Raw genomic sequence first — 20,123 nt, forward strand, 5'->3', positions numbered from 1 at the left:
GGCCCAAAATTTAATAATAATGTCTTTAAAACCCTCTATGCATACTACAAAATAAAATAACAAAGAAGGAGGCCTCCTTCTTATTTGTCTGAAATGCAGAAAAATATAATCATAGAATCTATCATAGAATATCCTGAGTTGGAAGGGACCTACGAGGATAATTGAGTCCAACTCCTGACTCCACACAGGGCAACCTAAACATTAAACCATATATCTAAGAGCATTGTCCAAACGCTTCTTGAACACCAACAGGCTTGGGGCCATGACCACTTCCCTGGGGAGCTTGTTCCAGTGCTTGACCACCCTCTCAGTGAAGAACTATTTCCTAATATCCAAGCTGAACTTCCCCCGACGCAGCTTTAAGCCATTCCCTCACATCCTATCACCGGACACCAGAGAGAAGAGACCAGCACCTCCCCCTCCGCTCCCCGCCACGAGGAAGTTGTAGACAGCAATGAAGGCACCCCTCAGTCTCCTCTTTTCTAAGCTGAACAAAATTAGTATCCTCAGCCACTCTTTATAAGTCATGCCCTCTAGTCCTTTCACCATCTTTGTTGCCCTCCTTTGGACACATTCTAATATTTCTACAGTCTTCTTATATTGTGGAGCCCAAAACTGCACACAGTACTTGAGGTGAGGCCGCACCAGTTAGCTCTACTATGCCTAATGCACCCGAGGATACGGTTGGCCCTTTTGGCTGCCAGGGCACATTGTTGACTCATATTAGGCTTACCATCAACCAAAACCCCCAGATCCCTTTCTGCAGGGCTGCACTCCAGCCTCTTGTCCCCCCAGTCTATACGTACATCCAGGATTACACCGTCCCAGGTGCAGAATCCGGCATTTGTCCTTGTTAAATTTCATATGATTGGTGATTGCCCAGCACTCTAATATCTATCAAGATCTCTCTGTGAGGCCTCTCTACCCTCGAGGGAATCAACCGCTCCTCCTAATTTAGTATTGTCAGCAAACTTACTTAGTGTGCGCTTAACTCCTGTGTCCAGGTCATTGATAAAAACATTGAAGAGAAATGGCCCTAAAATTGAGCCCTGGGGAACACCACTAGTGACTGGCTGCCAGCTATATGTTACCCCATTTAGTACAACCCTTTGAGCCCGACTCGTCAGCCAATTGTTCACCCAACGTATTATGGACTTGTCTAGCTGTGTGCTGGACATTTTGTCCAGAAGGATACTGTGAGAGACAGTATCAAAAGCATTGCTAAAATCCAAAAAATCCACATCCACTGCCTTCCCTTCGTCCACTAGGTGGGAAAGTTTGTCATAAAAGGATATTAAGTTAGTAAGTTATGTCTTTCTCTTCATGAACCTATGTTGGCTTTGACCGATGACTAGATTTTCTTTCAGGTGTTTTTCAATAACTCCCAGAATAATCTTCTCCATAATTTTACCAGGCCCCGAAGTGAGACTGACAGGCCTGTAATTACCAGGGTCGTCTTTCTTGCCCTTCTTGACAATTGGAATAACATTTGCTAGCTTCCAGTCAACTGGGAACTCTCCAGAATCCCAAGGCTGTTGATAAATAACTGAGAGAGGTCTCGCAATAACATCGGTCAACTCTTTCAGTACCCTGGGATGAATCCCATCGGGCCCCATAGACTTATGTGCATTCAGTTGCAGCAGCAAATCCCATACAAGTTCAAAGTCAACTGGGAGCTTATCTATAACCCCAGTCACAGTCTTCCAATCCAGGGCTCCAGGGGTCCCAGGGCCCATCATTGATGTTAAAGACAGAAGCGAAGGCGGCATTAAATGTCTCTGCTTTATCTTCATCCCTAATGTCAGCTGAAAGATAACACTATCAACTGAATGGAAGGAGATTTATCATATTGTCTGCTAGATCTGTTAGTATTATATGAAAATACATGCAAATCCAAGAGGGGAGAAGAGAAAATATGTCACATTTTTTGCAAGGGAAATGATCTGGGAAAGTCCTGCTGTTCCCACTATCAAGCCACAGCTTGACTATGGCTCAGTCCCTGAATGTATGAAGTTTCTTACAAGTCCTGCTTCTCAAACTGGGATCCTGAGATACTTTTCAGACTATACCTGTTTCTGAAAACAAAGGCAGAAAAGAGTTAACACTTTGAAGCCAGTATGTTTATTAGCCCTTCTCCCCGCAAGCGTCTATCCTAGGAGATACACGACACAGTACTTTCCCATCCTTTGCTGAGTGCTTCTGTTTCTGCAGCACAGAAGATCCCAAAAGATTAGTATCGTGCTAAGGGAAAGGATTTCCTGCTCTGAGCTAGGAGAAGGGTGCTGGTGAGATCATTGTCTCCAGTTAACTTAAACATGGAAGAGAGACCACAATAAAATAACATCAGCAGGCATTTTCTATAGCAACTCACGCGCAATAGCCTTGAACTTCTGCAACCAGTAATCTTTTCAAAGAAGCACATTGAGATTCACATTTACAAATCAATTGCAAAGGCAAAGGATGGTCAAAAATTCGGCACAGTTTTCTGCTTAGAGTTGATCTACTGTACTGTGTTGGAAAGCTGGTAGTGGGCTGGAAGCAGCAAAGAGAGAAAATACAGACTGAATAATATCTGCCATTTATTTCGAACACAGTGAGCCAAATTTAGCTTTCCATTATTCTGATATATCCCAGTTGTTTTAGCACATAATAGATCAAACCTACATTTAATACATACTTATCACTGAAATCAAAAACAATTTCAAGTTACTAAGGCTCGAGGGCTTTGCGTACCTTATTTTTCTTATGTAAGGTCAAATTCATTCCTGAAAAAAAATGTCAACTTTGGTATTCTTGTTTTCCTGAAAGATGAATTTAGCTCATAATGCTCATGCATTTAAAACAATGATAGCATTGCTATTCTAATTTATTATTAAGTAGTTCCTCTTTGATTATAAGGATCTAACAGAGCATGGCAATATGCCTATCTGTAGCCAAACAGAAAGGATCTTGGCCAAATAAAATAAATAAATTACTGTATCAAAAGGGTGAGATAATACCCCTCACCAGAAATCAAATATAAAATCTAAAAGACAGCAAACACTGAGTTTCAGCCAGAGAGGTGCCAATCTAGCTACAGCAAAATTAATTTACAGCGGGCAAGAGCTGTGGTGCCCCCACCACTGTGGGGGAGAACAACTGTCATCTGGGCACCCTCCCAGGAGTTGCAGCACTATATCATGGAAGGAAGCCTAATTCTCAGTCAAGGCAACGAAAACTTTGGGGTTTAAAATATAGATCCTGGGAGGATTTAAGTTGTAAACAAAGCATCTGAAAGGTTTAGCTATAACAACACAAATTTATCAGATTTATCATCAGATGTAGCTCTTGACAACTAGGAAATCCCTACAGGTTTTCTTCTCATAGGTATCTCCAGTTCTTCCAGAAAGACCACCACCCATGGAAGTGCCTTCTTCGAGTCACCCATTAAACGTCTCTAGTGTTAGTAGTTCAGCGAGCAGTGCTGATGGAGCCTGTTTCCTGTGGCTCTTACTGTTCATCAAGCAGTGAGCCCCTGCTGCAGCCAATCCGTAAGGATAGAGATCTCTCCTCTGCTCTGCTGTGTTCATAAGGTATATGGGAAAATATCTGAAACTTCTAACACATCTGATATTGTAATTGGGTGAGGTGTTGAGATGAGACAGTGTCATGGTTTAACCCGGCAGGCAGCCAAACACCACACAGCTGCTCGCTCACTCCCCCGACACACACAGTGGGATGGGGGAGAGAATAAAAAAAAAAAAGTCCTTGACAGGGCACTTAGCAACAACTGAAAACATCAGTGTGTTATCAACATTCTTCTCATACTAAATCCAAAACACAGCACTAGGAAGAAATTTAACTCTATCCCAGCCAAAACCAGGGCAGACACACACACAATTGCATAATTTTCATGCTTTTTAGGAAACCTAGCCTTAAAAGGACTAGTGTGATCTTTGGATGTGCAGAGAAGTAGGGAGCTGATTTTATGTTTGTATTACAGCCTTGTGGAGAATGATACAAGAATGTGGCTTCCAGTTGGAAAAAACAATTATTTTCTAAAGGATATTGCAAATTTGCCCAGAGAAGAGCCATAAAAATGACTGGCAAACTGGAAAAAATGCCTTCCAGGGAGGGGCTTCCATCTCTTTGCCTTACCAAGATGACCAAGAAGAATGTTGATTATGTATATATATTCCTTCACAGTGAAAAAGTACAAGACCTTAAAGGGGTGTTTAAACTAGTAGAGAAAGTCTCCTAAAAGCTAATGAGGGAGGTGAAAGCCAGACAAGCTGGAGAAAAAAAAAGGAGAAAAAAAAAGCACAGACTTTCAAATCAAGACTGGCACAACCCCTTTCTGGAGGTATTCTCCTGCCAAATACAAGCCATTTCACTCAATACTATGCTCCACATTGTGCAAAAGGTCAGCTTAGATGGTTTAATGGTCGCATAGGGAAGAGCTACGGATGTCATCTACCTGGACTTCTGTAAGGCCTTTGATATGGTCCCCCACAACATCCTGGCCACTAAATTGGAGAGATATGGGCTTGATAGATGGACTGTTAGATGGATAAGGAATCGGCTGGATGGCCACGTCCAAAGAGTTACAATCAACGGCTCAATGTCCAAGTGGAAACCAATAATGAGTGGTGTCCCTCAAGGGTCCATACTGGTACCAATATTATTTAATATCTTCATCAATGACATAGTGGGATCGAGTGCACCCTCAGCAAGTTTGCAGACAACACCAAGCTGAGTGGTGCAGTTGATAAACTAGAGGGACGGGATGCCATCCAGAGGGACCTTGACAAGCTTGAGGAGTGGGCCCATGGGAACCTCATCAGGTTCAACAAGGCCAAGTGCAGGGTCCTGCAACTGGGTCAGGGCAATCCCCAATATCAGTACATACCGGGGGATGAATAGATTAAGAATAGCCCTGCAGAGAAGGACTTGGGGGTACTGGTGGATGAAAAGCTGGACATGAGCCGGCAATGTGCGCTTGCAGCCCAGAAAGCCAACTGTATCCTGGGCTGCATCAAAAGAAGCGTGGCCAGCAGGTCGAGGGAGGTGATTCTGCCCCTCTACTCTGCTCTAGTGAGACCCCACCTGGAGTACTGCATCCAGCTGTGGGGTCCCCAGTACAAGAAAGACATGGACCTGTTGGAGCGGGTCCAGAGGAGGGCCACAAAAATGGTCAGAGGTCTGGAACACCTCTCCTATGAGGAAAGGCTGAGAGAGTTGGGGTTGTTCAGCCTGGAGAAGAGAAGGCTCCGGGGAGACCTTATTGCAGCCTTTCAATACTTAAAGGGGGCTTATAAGAAAGACGGAGATAGACTTTTCACCAAGGCCTGTAGTGACAGGACAAGGGGCAATGGTTTTAAAATGAAAGAGGGTAGATTCAGACTAGATATAAGGAAGAAATTTTTTACAGTGAGGGTGGTGAAACACTGGAACAGGTTGCCCAGAGAAGTTATGGATGCCCCATCATTGGAGGTGTTCAAGGTCAGGTTGGACAGGGCTTTGAGCAACCTGGTCTAGTGAAAGATGTCCCTGCCCATGGCAGGGGTGTTGGACTAGATGATCTTTAAAGGTCCCTTCCAACTCAAACCATTCTATGATTCTTTGATTCTATGTGGCAGTAAAATGTTTAGACCTATTTTTTATGACCAAGGAAAAAGCACTTTTACACTGTCACTGCGTTTCACTTTTTAATTAAGCACACAAACATTTTTACACTTATACCATTGAATGTCTTGCTGTCTGTGGCTGAAATCAGTCACATCCAACTCAGTGAATTCAATGCGGTGAGGTGATCCCGAGCTGCCTATTTTGTTGGGACCCAGTCCAGAACGTGGTGTGATCCTCTCTGTTCAGCCTCACGATCTAAGGTAGGTTTCCTAGGGGGTGAAAGCCCATGCCTACAGGTAGTGATTTTTAAAAGTACAAATAGCAACTCAAAGGCAACCACCATTTAGAGCCAAAAGGAGGAAGATCTATAACGACCCTTTGAACATTTGTGTATCTTTGCCTGTGATAAAATGTTATGAGACCACATCTTTGGTAATTCAGTTATGCCGCCACCTCCTTGGCCAAATTCTGCTTTGTTTCTTCAGTGTAAATCCAGGATAATCCCTTGGACTTTAACAGAGATAATTTTCTGTATCCTGATATTAATTGAAAGCAGATTTTGACTTGAATTTTCCAGTTTATCTACTGCTGGAATCTCCTGCCACTGATGACAGTGTCATTATGGCTTGGCCCTGAGTGTGCTAAATGGATTTTTTTTCCTTAGCTCATATTTCCATCACATCACATGTGTTTGATTTACTTACATTGTTCTTATATTTAATCTGTGCCCATTTAGTCACATTTACTGTCATTTTTTATTTATTTAGTAACTCAGTTCAGCTCAGAAAGGTAACAGTTGCAAACATATTCTGTACAGTTCACTTCTGTGGCTTGCTATGTTTTGCATTTGACAGTTTGGTATGGGACAGGCTGTTTATTTAAATGCTTGGTTTATATAAGAGCATTTAGCAGCAGCTGTAAGTGTACTGTACAGAAGATCCTCCAGGATCTTGACAAAAAAAGTCTCTTTACCACTAGGATAAACATCGGTGCTGTTGTGTTCAAAATGGAGAGGACCCAAACAAAATTTAAGAGGTTGAGTGTGTTTATCACCAGATCTTTGATGGTGGTATTAAAAAGAACGAAATGAAAACCTGCCTCTACTGAAGTGGAGTTTTGCTGCTGACTCCAGTAGGCCAGGATTTTAGCCCTGCTCTCTGCCTACAAAAGTTAATGGGTTTTATGGGCATTTTAAAATGATGACACTTGTAATGTGGAGCTAAACTTCTTTCTCTAGTAAAGGAAGGTGAGCAACAGGACCTCATGGTTTCAGTCTCTGCCCTGATGAGAACAGCTGGTAAAAGGCAAGTTCTAATGTTTGCAAAAAATAATGGCTCATTTATTAGTAAGCATTTTTTAAAGTACAGGTCATGGTGGCCTTTAAGCCCACATGATGTCCATAAGGTGAAAAATCTGGGCTAGGCTGTCTGTCTGGGAGCTCAGCTCCTAACCCCTCACCGCTGCCTGCTGTCCTGGCTCCCGATGGCATTGGGAGGCATGGAAGGGCCTCTAGGATTCGGGTGGAAAGGAGTCCTGTCTCTCTAGTAGAAAAGAAATTTTCAAAACTGTTCACAATCTCCATCTCCCCCCACTCAATGGAGACTGGTCTGACCATAATTGGATTCCCTTGCAACAACCAAATATAATTACAGTCTGTCAACTTGCCACACTTTTCTAATGCAAGCATAGGGAAACATTTGTAAAACTGTAATCAACCAAAGAGTTTTGAATGGCTTTCATTTAAAAAATAATCCCTGCATCTTTAGCTGTAATTGAAGACCTCTGTTAGTATTAGGGACTGTTTACTGACTTATTTCCTGTGAGTTGAGACATGAACAATTAGAAAAACTGAAGGAAAGCAGAGCAACTTATATGATACTGCACAATGGCAGCACATTTCAGGCTTGATATGAGCCGTGATATCTGGACCCTCTGCTTAAATTATGTTTGAGATGTATATCATGTATCCTGTATTTAGGTAACACTCCAGGACAGTAATTCAGCCTTGATATTTGTTGTGTTATGAATATTAGTAAAGGTGAAGTAAGCCAGTTAATTTGCATCTGTGAGGAAAAGATGTGTTTTGGTTCAGGCCTGTCTCTTGTGCTAACTGTATTTTATGCTTTATTTAAAAAGCCAGTGCTGAGAAGGAAATGAAAATAAAGAGTATATTCCTACTGACTGTAGGGAAGCTGCTCAGCATTTGAGCAGCTGGCCAAAAAGGGGGATGGGGGTGGGGGGGTATGTGTATCTTACCATAATATAACTGAATTTTACAGTAGGCCAGAGTTTGACAAGAATCAAAAATGTTTGTAACTTGTGGTCTCATTTAATGTCTATTTTGCTATTATTTCAAAGCATGGCTTCTCAGTTTTAATGACAGACCTGTCATACAAAGGAGGACCATTTTCATAATTGCATCACCCTGCAATCACAGCAATGGCAGGAACAGGTTTTTGTGGGCCTGGAACATTGTAAATAGCCACTATTCCATACTGTGCTGTCCAACAGGCTGGCTGTTACATGAAATGAATGTGATCACAGCAATTCTGTCTGTGTCTGATAGAGTGTTGGAGCCAAAGGGTATTGGCATGAGTAGTGGGAATATTGGGATCCAGAGGACTTAAAGATACATATCACCCAAGTGCAGGGTACATTGAGTACTCCTGTTTGTAGGCCGTGCACTCTAGAGGTTGTCAAAATGAAAGCTAAAAAGCTAAATAAATATTGGCTCTGTACCCTCTACAGACCCATGCGTCTAACCTCATTTGGAAGAACCCTACAGCAAAGGCCTCGTTCATAGCTTATCTTTTGTTATGGTTTGAAAATGTCAGCACTGAAGTATTTAATAGTCTCTCCCCACCCTTTGAAAACAGCACATTTAGTCATCACCCTGTAAATAAGAGACAGAGTGGCATGCTGGCCTGTGAGAGGGCAGCTGGGCATTGCACCTCTGGCACTACTGAGCCCTGCAGGTGAGTGGTGGCACACTGGGAGTGGCTAGCTGGGAGCTCAGGGCCCCACAGCATCCCTTCATGGGATCAGAGCGTGTGCAGGGAGCCTGTTTTCATGCTGGCAGTGGGTTTTCTGGTGCCTGGTTGAGTGGCAGCTGAGTCTTGTGGAGGTGCGCTTCTCAGGCATGCTGCCTTCCTGGTAGACTTATGTTGGAGGTGGCTCAGGGCATCCCGGGTCTCTCTTCCAGTTTATTCCAGCTCCAGGCTCACCTCACACATGTACATGCTATTATTAAGTATATATGCAGTGTTCTGAGGTTGCATCTTCATAGACATGATTTGGAACATATGTATTTTCCTTTCATAGACTGTGGCCCCTTTCCCCAAAGTTGGTGATAGCAAGGGGGACAGGCTGTGTCATTTCTTTCCACTGCTGTTAATAGCAGCACTCCTTTTTACATTTTTTAGTAATGGAGATAAGGTAGTTTCTAAGTAAATGGACACTCAGTTTGGAACATGCATGTGGTCAAGCACGGAGCCTGAGCTTGGTCCACATCTGAATATATCCCAAACTCTGGATATGGTTGGTGATTGCCCAGCGCTCTAATCTATCCACTGTTATGTGTGCTCTACAGCACTCATCCAAGCACAATGTCCCAGGTGACTCTTAATTCTACGTCGTCTTCTTATCCAGCAAATGCACTACGTTCCAAATATAAATATATTAACACATTCTTTTTGGACAAAGTGCTAATGAATGACATATAGGCACATTGATTCTTTTCATGATATGCACTGCACTGTACAGGCAAACCTGTCTCCATGTGGCCGTAAGCACAGACCCCTTCCTGTTGTGGCCTTGCAGTTCACTTTTGACCTCCATTTTGTGTTCTGTTCACAGTTGTTCAGCACATCAAGTGCCACAATATTGTTCTTAAAAGAGAACTCGGAGAAGGAGCCTTTGGGAAAGTCTTTCTGGCTGAATGCTATAACCTCTGTCCCGAGCAGGACAAGATCTTGGTAGCAGTGAAGGTAAAAGAGTCTAGGGTTTCCATTATTAATTCATGGTTGCAGCTAATGCTATTTTATTTGTAAATGATCATGTTTGCCTATTCCGTAGCCCCATGTAACTCCTCTAATATATGTGGAGGGTTTCACAAGGCTAATGGAACATTAAGAGAACATGAAATTTGATCTTGCTGTGGATTATAAAATGAGAGCTGAATTTCAAAGGAAAAGGAAGAAACTGACAGTGTCACAAAGGGGCAAAATCTTTTATGATCTAAGATATGATTAGTGAAAAATAACAATTAAGTCATTAAAAATACATGTGACATTTGTCTGTCTAAAAAAATAATCTATAACCAGATAAGTGAATAGGCTATGTGTATAACTGCTAATCAAGGAGGCCTATTTTTCCATGAACTGTTTTAGTCAACCTTTGAAATTGTCTGTGGGTAATTGTCATTAATATGGCTGCCAGGAATGTTATAAAAAAACTTGTAGATAATATTGTCATGTGCTGTTAAACACTGGCTGTATGGAAATCCAGAAGTCATGATATTTCAGACACTGAGGAGTGATTCTTGATTATTCTCCATTCAACCCTCCCAAAATACAGTCCAAAGGAAAAGGAAACTGTTGGAGAATGGATGAGGGAACGCGGTCATGATTCAATCTTGACATAAGTTAGCCAGACTAGGCCGCGGTGGTAAATTCCGAGTCATGCTGACAAGGGAGAAAAGAAGGTCGTGCTGACCTTGCACTGTGCAGATAAACAACTTTGAAGAAGCACTGTATAAGAAAAACAGGATGGAACCCGGACCACGTAGCAGTAACCGCAAGTAGGAGGAGTATGATAATGTAATCCTTAGAGCTAAGCCAATGATTTATAGACAAGTATGCATAAGGTAGAACTCAGTGTATAAATATGTGTAGAGTTTTGCAATAAAGTGAAAGCTTGCCCTATCACTCACATTGAGTCGACTGCTTGCCTTCCCTCGCTCGTCGCAAGTGGCGCCCGAACAGGGACCCCCCATCCTTGTTTTTCACCGGACAGCGAGATCGGAGAAGCACTGGTAGCAGCGACCAGGGAGCAGAAGATCGGCGGACGCTGTCGCGGCGCGCCCGATCCGTGCTTGAACCCAGGACGATTAGAAGGGGTTCGCAGTCCGAAAGAAGGCTACCCGTGGGAAAAGGCTGCAAACGACCGGATAATTAAGAAGGTCAACATAGCGCGCAATGGAAACAGAGGTAGCGTTCGATATCTTAAAACGATTTTAGAAAAGCGGGGAGTAAGCCAATTGAAAGACCTGGCTGGGTTAATTGCGTTAGGGAAAGCGAAAGGGTTTTTTAAAGACCCTGAAAGTATGTTTGAAGTAGACGAGTGGCGTTCTTATGGAGATTGTTTGTGGGATCTAGTAATCGATGATGATAAATCAGCAAAAAAATTAATGAAATCTTGGAGAGATGTTATTAATTGCATAAAAAGATATAAAACTGAAAGGCGAATAGCTACAGCTGCCTCTGATCGGCTTGAGCAGTCCGATCCTGCCGCTGGACATCTCACAGCGGGGGGTGACTATTTTTCACCTCCGCCTTCGGGAATTCCTGTTCCCGTCGTTCGCCAACCCTCTCATCCCCCTCCTGATCCACCGACAGAAAGGGCTTGTCCCTCCGCACCGCCGGGGGAGAGGGAGGAGGAGAGGGAGGGTCCAAGTGAAAATGAGAGGGTAGACAGTAGCGGACAGGAGACTGCTCCAGCTGAAAGTCTTCTAAAGGCCACCCCCAAACCGTCCCCCCCCAAACCGTCCCGAGCTCATCAACAGCTGCATTTAGTGCGGGTTGGTTGGGACAAAATAGCACGAGAAGCTGTTGAACAAAAAGATTTTGATTTATTAGATCAAATTAGCCCTCAAGCCTTCCCGGTAATCTACCAGGTAGATAACGCGGGGGCTATGACTGGGGTGCATGAGGCCCTAGATTGGAAAATATTAAATCAATTGCGAAACACAGTTAATGAGTCGGGAGTGCATAGCGAGCCTGCAAGGCAAATGCTAAACTATATCTGGGGTAGCGGAATGCTATGTCCAGAAGATATTAAGAACATAATGAGGCTTATTTTGAAACAATCACAACAATTACTTTGGCAAGCCCACTGGCAAAGACTTTGTGAAATATCTGCGCACTCGCCCCGAGCCCCAAATGATCGTTTAGCTGGAGTATCTATAGAACAACTAATGGGTATAGGTCCTTTTGCCTCTGTAGAAATGCAGATGCAAACTGGCCCAGACGTGTTGTTGGAATCTATGAAATTAGCACGAGAAGCCTTGCAGAAAGTTAAAACTACACCAGCTCCTCCCTCATATATGTCAATTAAACAAGGAAGAGAGGAGCCTTTTGCATCTTTTGTAGATAGAGTCACAGACGCTATTAACCGCGCAGATATGGCGGATTTTATGAAAGGACCTTTGCTGAGACAGTGTGTATTAGAGAATTGTAATACTTATACGAAGGGCATCCTTGTCACCTTACCCTTAGACGCCACCATAGAAGTCATGTTAGAGCGAATGAGTAGAGTTCCTGTAGGAGCTCAAGCCATGTTAGTTGAAACAATCAAAGAACTAGGGGAAAATTTAGTCAAGGCGCAGGGACAGGCGTTTGCAGCTCTTGCCCCGCTGAAGCCTCCGGATGCTCACCAAAGCAGGACAGCTGGCCCAGCTGGCCAATGGGCTATTCCATACCATATGACGTCATGCTCAGCATATAAGGCTGGGGGAAGAAGAAGGAAGGGGGACGTTCGGAGTGATGGCGTCTGTCTTCCCAAGTAACCGTTATGCATGATGGAGCCCTGCTTTCCTGACGATGGCTGAACACCTGCCTGCCCATGGGAAGTGGTGAATGAATTCCTTGTTTTGCTTTGCTTGCGTGCGCAGCTTTTGCTTTCCCTATTAAACTGTCTTTAATCTCAACCCACGAGTTTTTCTCACTTTTACCCTTCTGATTCTCTCCCCCATCCCACCCGGCAGGGGGGGTGAGCGAGCGGCTGCGTGGTATTTGGCTGCCTGCCAGGTTAAACCACGACAGTCCTTTTTGGTGCCCAACGTGGGGCTCGAAGGGTTCAAGATAACGACACGTTTGATTGGAATGTACTAGATATTGAATTTATAGCTGTTACTGCTGTTTAGCTATTAATTCGCAGGCTCTTGTGCTTGCCATGGGGCTTGCTTGCCTTAATGTGTATTAGAGTCTTGTGCTCGTTAGTGGCTGCTTTTTTGCTCTCGCTGCTTGCTGTACTGCTGCACTGCTTATCGTCTTACTGTGCTGTGCCTGGGAACATTCTGATAACAGCAATGGGGATGCGCCTGGGCCGGCAGATGGCCAGGGCATCGCTGCTGCTTCTGTGCTGCTGTGCTGGACAGGCTGGAACTGCAGCGTGAACTCGAATCGAAGGGACTGTGACCTGTGGCTGAGTCCATGCAGGACAGGACACCCCGAGGCGTCTGTGACTGTGGATAAGCCCATGCCCAAGCAGCAGGAACCACCTGAACCAACGGAGGACAAACTTTACAAGAAGCAGTGCAAGTGCAGCAGTGACCCGACCTGAGCCGGCTTTGGTGCCCAGTAACTCCACGCAACGCACCACCTCTGCTGACCTGAGTGACCACCATAACAGATGGAGCCCAAAGTCATGGACTAAATGAACGCAGTGGACATTTTGTGTACATTTATGGATATTTTATGGACATTTTACAGGGGTGGTCCATAGACTAAGGGAATGATATCTGTGTATTATATCAAAAGATGGGAAGGGGGATGGTGGGTAATGAGAATGTATTGGATAGTGTGGGACCTGAGCATGATGTAAATGGTATGGAATAAGGGGTGGATACTGTCCTGGTTTTGGCTGGGATGGAGTTAATTTTCTTCCTATTAACTGGTATAGTGCTGTGTTTTGGATGTAGTGTGAGAATAATGTTGATGACACACTGATGTTTTGGTTGTTGCTAGGTAATGTTTACGCTAGTCAAGGACTTTTCATCTTCCCATGCCCTGCCAGATGTGCAGGGGGCTGGGAGGGAGCATGGCCTGGTATCCCAAAGAACGCCTTTGGAGGGCCTTGTTATGTAGGTAAATTAACTCTGCTCACAGTTAGCCGACAAAGTTGGCTCAATATAACTACAGTAGCGACAAATCGACACAAAAGTCTATACATCAATTGCAGGCAGATTGTAACGACAATGTAGATTTATGGTCGACCACAGCTAATGTATTTGCTTCCCTGGTGCCTAACATAGGCACTGCGCAAGCGCTGGCTCAACTCAAGAAGTTAGCATGTTGGTCGGTGAAACAATCTAACGTGACCACCAAAGTCTTGACAGAAATGGCTCAAGACATGGACAGTTTGCGCCATGCCATTTTACAAAATCGAGCAGCCATTGATTTTCTATTATTAGCTCAAGGACATGGCTGTGAAGATGTAGATGGTATGTGTTGTTTTAATCTCACAAATCACAGTTACTCTATTCAGAAGCAACTGCAGTGGCTGCGCGACCACACAAGAAGGGTTACTGAGAGCGACAGTCCTTTTGACGATTGGTTCAAGTCCATATTTGGAGGATTGTCTCCTTGGCTCTTGTCATTGATTAAAGAAGGATTGCGCTGGCTTGGCGTTTTATTAACAATTATAGTTATATTAAAAATAGCATATCACTGTATTTTACATAATGTTGCAAAAATGAACCACAATGTATTGGTGGTCCAAAAAGAAAAAGGGGGAATTGTTGGAGAATGGATGAGGGAACGCGGTCATGATTCAATCTTGACATAAGTTAGCCAGACTAGGCCGCGGTGGTAAATTCCGAGTCATGCTGACAAGGGAGAAAAGAAGGTCGTGCTGACCTTGCACTGTGCAGATAAACAACTTTGAAGAAGCACTGTATAAGAAAAACAGGATGGAACCCGGACCACGTAGCAGTAACCGCAAGTAGGAGGAGTATGATAATGTAATCCTTAGAGCTAAGCCAATGATTTATAGACAAGTATGCATAAGGTAGAACTCAGTGTATAAATATGTGTAGAGTTTTGCAATAAAGTGAAAGCTTGCCCTATCACTCACATTGAGTCGACTGCTTGCCTTCCCTCGCTCGTCGCAGGAAACTACGTGAAAACAACCATAACCTTGGACTTGCCAGTATTCAGAATAATTCTCGTGTTTCTGAGGGGGAAAAAAGGATTTCTTTGGAACCCTGGAAGGGCACAGACTACATGGCACATTGGGAATCTACCAAGAAGTAAGATTTCCATCATGATCTCAGAGCTTGCACACCAGACTTGCTTCACCATGCCAAGCCTTTTTGTTCCTCAAAATGGAACCACTGAGGTCAATTGTCATCCTCAGCTATGCATGCACACTAGAAAACAATATCAGTGAAACCATACTCTACTAAGAGTTTGCCAATTCTCCCTGCCAACAGTCTTCTGTCTCTATCTGTGTTCTGCTGAAAGCTGAACAAGGTGTTCAACATTTAAAGTATCTCATTTAAGGCAGTGAGAATATACGTTTTAGAATCTGGGCTGTGCTTAGGGATCAGAAAATACTACTATCATCTGTCCATTCACAATTAGGCAACTGTGTGTACATTTTGGATCAAACCATACAGTAAAAGAATCCCAGCAGATCATCTTTTTGAAATTGTAAACAAGAAACAGAGTTTTGGATCTGGCAGTGAGAGAACACAAAAAGAGGATGGATTTGTTGAGTACTTTCTTGCTCCATCAAAAATAGCAGGGTTTTTTGGATTTGCCAAGGTTACAAGCTTTTTGATACTTGGAGTTGTTCACTCATGCTGACTGGTGAGAAAAAATGAAGCCCTGAAGGTATATATAGACAGGAGAAAGCAAGAGAGAGAAGATGACAAAACTAGAACTGACGGAATTTTCTACTGTATTTTGGTGAAGCTAGAGTGAAAATTTTCTCTCCTCTATCACTTCAGGGAACTGCTTGGTAGCAAAATAAAAGCCTTTCCATTCACTTGCTCCCTTTGAAAATCCTGACCAAATGGAGCCTAGCACTTCAGCTGCTGTAAAATGCAGTACCTGCACTCTCTATCTGCTGCTCTTTCTCACTGTAATTCACAATGAAAATCATTCAGCATTTAAAGGGAGAGATGTCTCCATGGGTTTAGATGACAAATCTATCATTTTTCTGGAACAGTATATTTTTTTTTCCCAAATACATTCTTTACAGTGTCCTTAATAAGCAACTTGCATGTAGCCATAGAAGGACAAGTAGGAAGAATTATGCTTGTGGACAAGTTATGCCTGTTAGGTGATGTAAGAAGTGCGGCTGCCTTCTCCAGCTGCTCCGGCCCAGGACCTCTCCTGCCTGGCCCCTGGAGCCCAGCCCAGTGCCCAGGGGCTCAGGGTCTCTGCCTGGGCTGAGAGACGCAGCTGCTGCTTTCCCAGTTGTAGATTCAACCAGTAACGAAGCTGCGCAGGTATCCCAGAGAAACACACAGACAGACAGACAGACAGACACACACAGAGGACAGTGACACAGCTGGTCGCACAGATTGCCACAGACAAGGCGCTGCCTTCAACAGCACCTACATACAGGACTCACATAAAACATAAACGTAGACAGCCACGTCCCCTCCTCCTCTTCAGCTGGTAGAGATAGAAGTTCACTAGTGAAAGCATACACACAACACTCTCTACATAAACAAGCACACACACATTCACAGATCCTTCGAGTACTGGCAACACCCCTGTGTCTGCCCAGCACCCCTGCCTGGATCCTGGGCCCCCTTACTCGCTTCACTGGTTCCCTACTCGCCGGCTAGTCCATCTTGATGCTCGCTAGCAAACATGCACACACTCACACACTCATCCCTCATGCACTCCACATTTGCAAGTCCCCCTGGGTGTACCACCACAGATACCCCACCTGCCTGATACCCCAGCCCGGACCTGAGGCCCCCCTACTCACTGGCTAGTCCAGCTTAAAGTTTGCTAGCGCATACACATGCACACCCCACACACACCAGGTTTGGGGAAGATACAGACACTCAGTCCTCCCTAGCAGCCTGCACCCATGGTCCTGCTCCAGCCACCGGTGCGGAGCCCTTCAACCCACCTCACTCATGCCGGTCCCCCTCAGTAGCTGGTTTTGGGAACACACACTATTCTTGCCCCAGTGGCTGGAGGCAAGAGACCCCCACTCACTCCAGTAGCTGACACCACAGGCCAGGGGTGCCTACACCCCAGGTCTGACTCCAGTAGCTAGCACCAAATTCCACTCGCACACATATAGGTCTCACCAGAAGCTGGCACTTAGTCCTTGCAAGTACACATACACACAGCACAGAGAGTGAGATTATCATAGAATCATAGAATACTTTGGATTGGAAGGGACCTTTAAAGGTCATCTAGTCCAACCCCCCTGCCTTGAGCAGGGACGTCTTCAACTAGATCAGGTTGCTCAGAGCCCCGTCCAACCTGACCTTGAATGTTGCCAGGGATGGGGCATCTACCACCTCTCTGGGCCACCTGTTCCAGTGTTTCACCACCCTCACTGTAAAAAATTTCTTCCTTATATCTAGTCTGAATCTACCCTCTTTCATTTTAAAACCATTCCCCCTTGTCCTGTTGCAACAGGCCCTGCTAAAAAGTTTGTCCCCATCTTTCTCATAAGCCCCCTTTAAGTACTGAAAGGCTGCAATAAAGTGTCCCTGGAGCCTTCTCTTCTCTAGGCTGAACAACCCCAACTCTCTCAGCCTTTCCTCATAGGAGAGGTGTTCCAGACCTCTGACCATTTTTGTGGCCCTCCTCTGGACCTGCTCTAACAGGTCCATGTCTTTCTTGTACTGGGGACCCCAGAGCTGGATGCAATACTCCAGGTGGGGTCTCACTAGAGCGGAGCAGAGGGGGAGAATCACCTCCCTCGACCTGCTGGCCACGCTTCTTTTTATGCAGTCCAGGATACGGTTGGCTTTCTGGGCTGTGAGCGCACATTGCCGGCTCATGTTCAGCTTTTCATCCATCAGTACCCCCAAGTCCTTCTCTGCAGGGCTATTCTTAATCTATTCATCCCCCAGTATGTACTGATATTGGGGGTTGCCCCGACCCAGGTGCAGGACCTTGCACTTGGCCTTGTTGAACCTCATGAGGTTCACATGGGCCCACTTCTTGAGCTTGTCCAGGTCCCTCTGGATGGCATCCCGTCCCTCAGGTGTGTCAACCGTACCACTCAGCTTGGTGTTGTCTGCAAACTTGCTGAGGGTGCACTCGATCCCACTGTCTATGTCATTGATGAAGATATTAAACAGTACTGGTCCCAATACGGACCCCTGCGGGACACCACTTGTCACTGATCTTCATCTGGACATTGAGCCGTTGACCACTACCCTCTGGATGCGACCATCCAACCAATTCCTCACCCACCAGACAGTCCACCCATCAAATCCTTATCTCTCCAGTTTAGAGAGAAGGATGTTGTGAGGGACTGTGTCAAAGGCCTTACAGAGGTCCAGATAGATGACATCTGTAACTCTTCCCATGTCCACTGATGTAGAGAAATAGTGCAGAGAAATAGTTAAGAATGTAGTAGTAAATAATTATGCAGAGAAATAGTTAAGAAAAGATTTAATAAGAAAATATAAAATGATAGGACAGACTGCGGTGATCAGGCACAGGGCTCAGCCAGACAAGCATACTGACTGCCCCTGTTTTTCACGTGACTGGCCCCTTTTATACCCTTTTATGTCTACCCCTTTCTTTGTTCCTTCCTGCTCTCCCCTTCCCCTGCATGTCCCCCATGGGTTTGTACAGCTCTATGGATTTCTGAACATCTCCCAGTCCAGGCCTGTGCCTCCCACCCCCACCCCCCACCCCGTTTTACAGTCTTATCAGTTGCAAAATCCAGGTTGATTTTACTTCAAGTGGTGCCTGTAGTTTCTTGATAGTCCATCAATTAGTGTGACTGGTGAGGTTTGTTTCTTGTCATTGTCTCCATGTTTGCTTTGTCAGGTCTGGGTCTTGGTGTATTTTGGTTTCTGGCTTCCCGCTTTTCCCTTGGTTTCCCAATTGACAATATCCCTGATCAGATGACCTGCTGGAATAAACATTCTCACACTCTCACACACCCTCATCAATTAGTGTGACTGACCAAGTTTGGTTCTCATCACTGTCTCCCTTATCATGTGTCAGTCAGGTTTGTGTCCCTGTATGTTCTTGTTTATGGCTTCCTCCTTTTCTTATTTTCCCTTGCTGCACTGAGAAAAGGTCCTTGACCAGATACCCTTAAAGGAGCAGACATACTCCTTTCACATACCCTTACACTGCCCACTTTCAGTTTCTTGCACCAACTCTTGAAGATCCAATTCTGGTCCCTGTCAAAGAGTGAGTTTTTAGCTAACTAGACCATTGGATTGATCCCTGCTATAGCCAAGTGGTTAATCGCCTGGCACTTCCTGGCCGTTCTTTTTTATCATAGTACAAAGCATAGCTCATAGTTATGCTCCAGTTAAAATTGAGGGCAGTACTCTCACTGATCAGGGATGGGACCTCACAGGCATGCAGAGAGCGAGACAGATGACTGTGTCCAGATCCCCCTGTTGGGCACAGTGAAAATATGAAGATTTTTCATCCTAGAGGAGCAGTCCTGAATGCCAGCAGCTGAGGGTAGGTTGTCTCCATGAACAGCAAATGCTTTAGAGAGCTTCAGCCTCCTGAGTGAAACCAAAATAAAAATGTCCCTGTGCAATGGCCAATGGAAATCTATAACTGGTGAGTAATAGGAGGATTTAGGCAGCAAGAAAGCTGAGTGAGTTGGCCTGGGGGAAGCATTGTGTCACCTGTGTGAGATTCATCAGAGATTCATCAGAATTTCTTTTCATTCACCAGGGTGCCTGTCGATTTTTGCCTGCTGGTTGCTGGGCAACTGCGACAGCCTTGTACAAGCATGCTAAAAACCCCGGCACTGAACGTCACAGGAGCTACTTCATCTGACTCAAAATGCATCAAATATCTGAAATATTGACATTGCTGTAGCAAATTATATAGGAGCTAAGAGTTCCAGAAAAAACTCTATAGAGTGCTGCCTGTACAAGATGAAGAACATTTCCATGGCACCTGCAGAGGAAAACTAAAGGTTTCCAACTCTTCAGAACTTCTTAGTTCAGATAAGGGTCAAAACCACCCCTCATTTCTTGAGCTTAGCTATTGTATGGTTATGGGGAGCAGTAGTAAGGATTTCACAGTGAAAGTCTGAAAGAGTGTAAAGGAAAGGTATCCTGAGAATTTCATTACCGAGTCATACTGATGCTGGTGAGAGCCAGATTCCCCTGTTCTTGCTCTGACTTACTTGTAGATGTAGCTCAATGGTGTAGGGGTGGATTGAGGAGCTACAGGTTTGCACTCCCTATGGAGCACAGATCTGCAGAGACCAGTTTCTAAGTGGATACCTGGACAAAGACCCCACAGAGGAGAATAAGTGTGGGGTGGTGGTCTATCTATTATGTGTGAAAAGGCTGAATTAAGTGGTTGTGGAGCTCCTGTAAC

The 20,123-nt window shown here is 44.6% G+C and overlaps 1 protein-coding gene across 1 annotated transcript in view; it reads left to right on the plus strand.

Moving 5' to 3' along the window:
• LOC142075048 (BDNF/NT-3 growth factors receptor-like) overlaps positions 1–20,123 on the plus strand; it is a 236,140-nt gene that overhangs the window by 133,681 nt on the left and 82,336 nt on the right. The window contains exon 13 of the mRNA XM_075136040.1: positions 9,463–9,593. Coding sequence (XP_074992141.1) covers positions 9,463–9,593 — 131 coding nt within the window. The remainder of the gene's footprint in view (positions 1–9,462; positions 9,594–20,123) is intronic.

The sequence above is a fragment of the Calonectris borealis genome, chromosome W (genome assembly GCF_964195595.1).
Source record: "Calonectris borealis chromosome W, bCalBor7.hap1.2, whole genome shotgun sequence".
In the NCBI taxonomy this organism is placed as follows: Eukaryota; Metazoa; Chordata; class Aves; order Procellariiformes; family Procellariidae; genus Calonectris; species Calonectris borealis.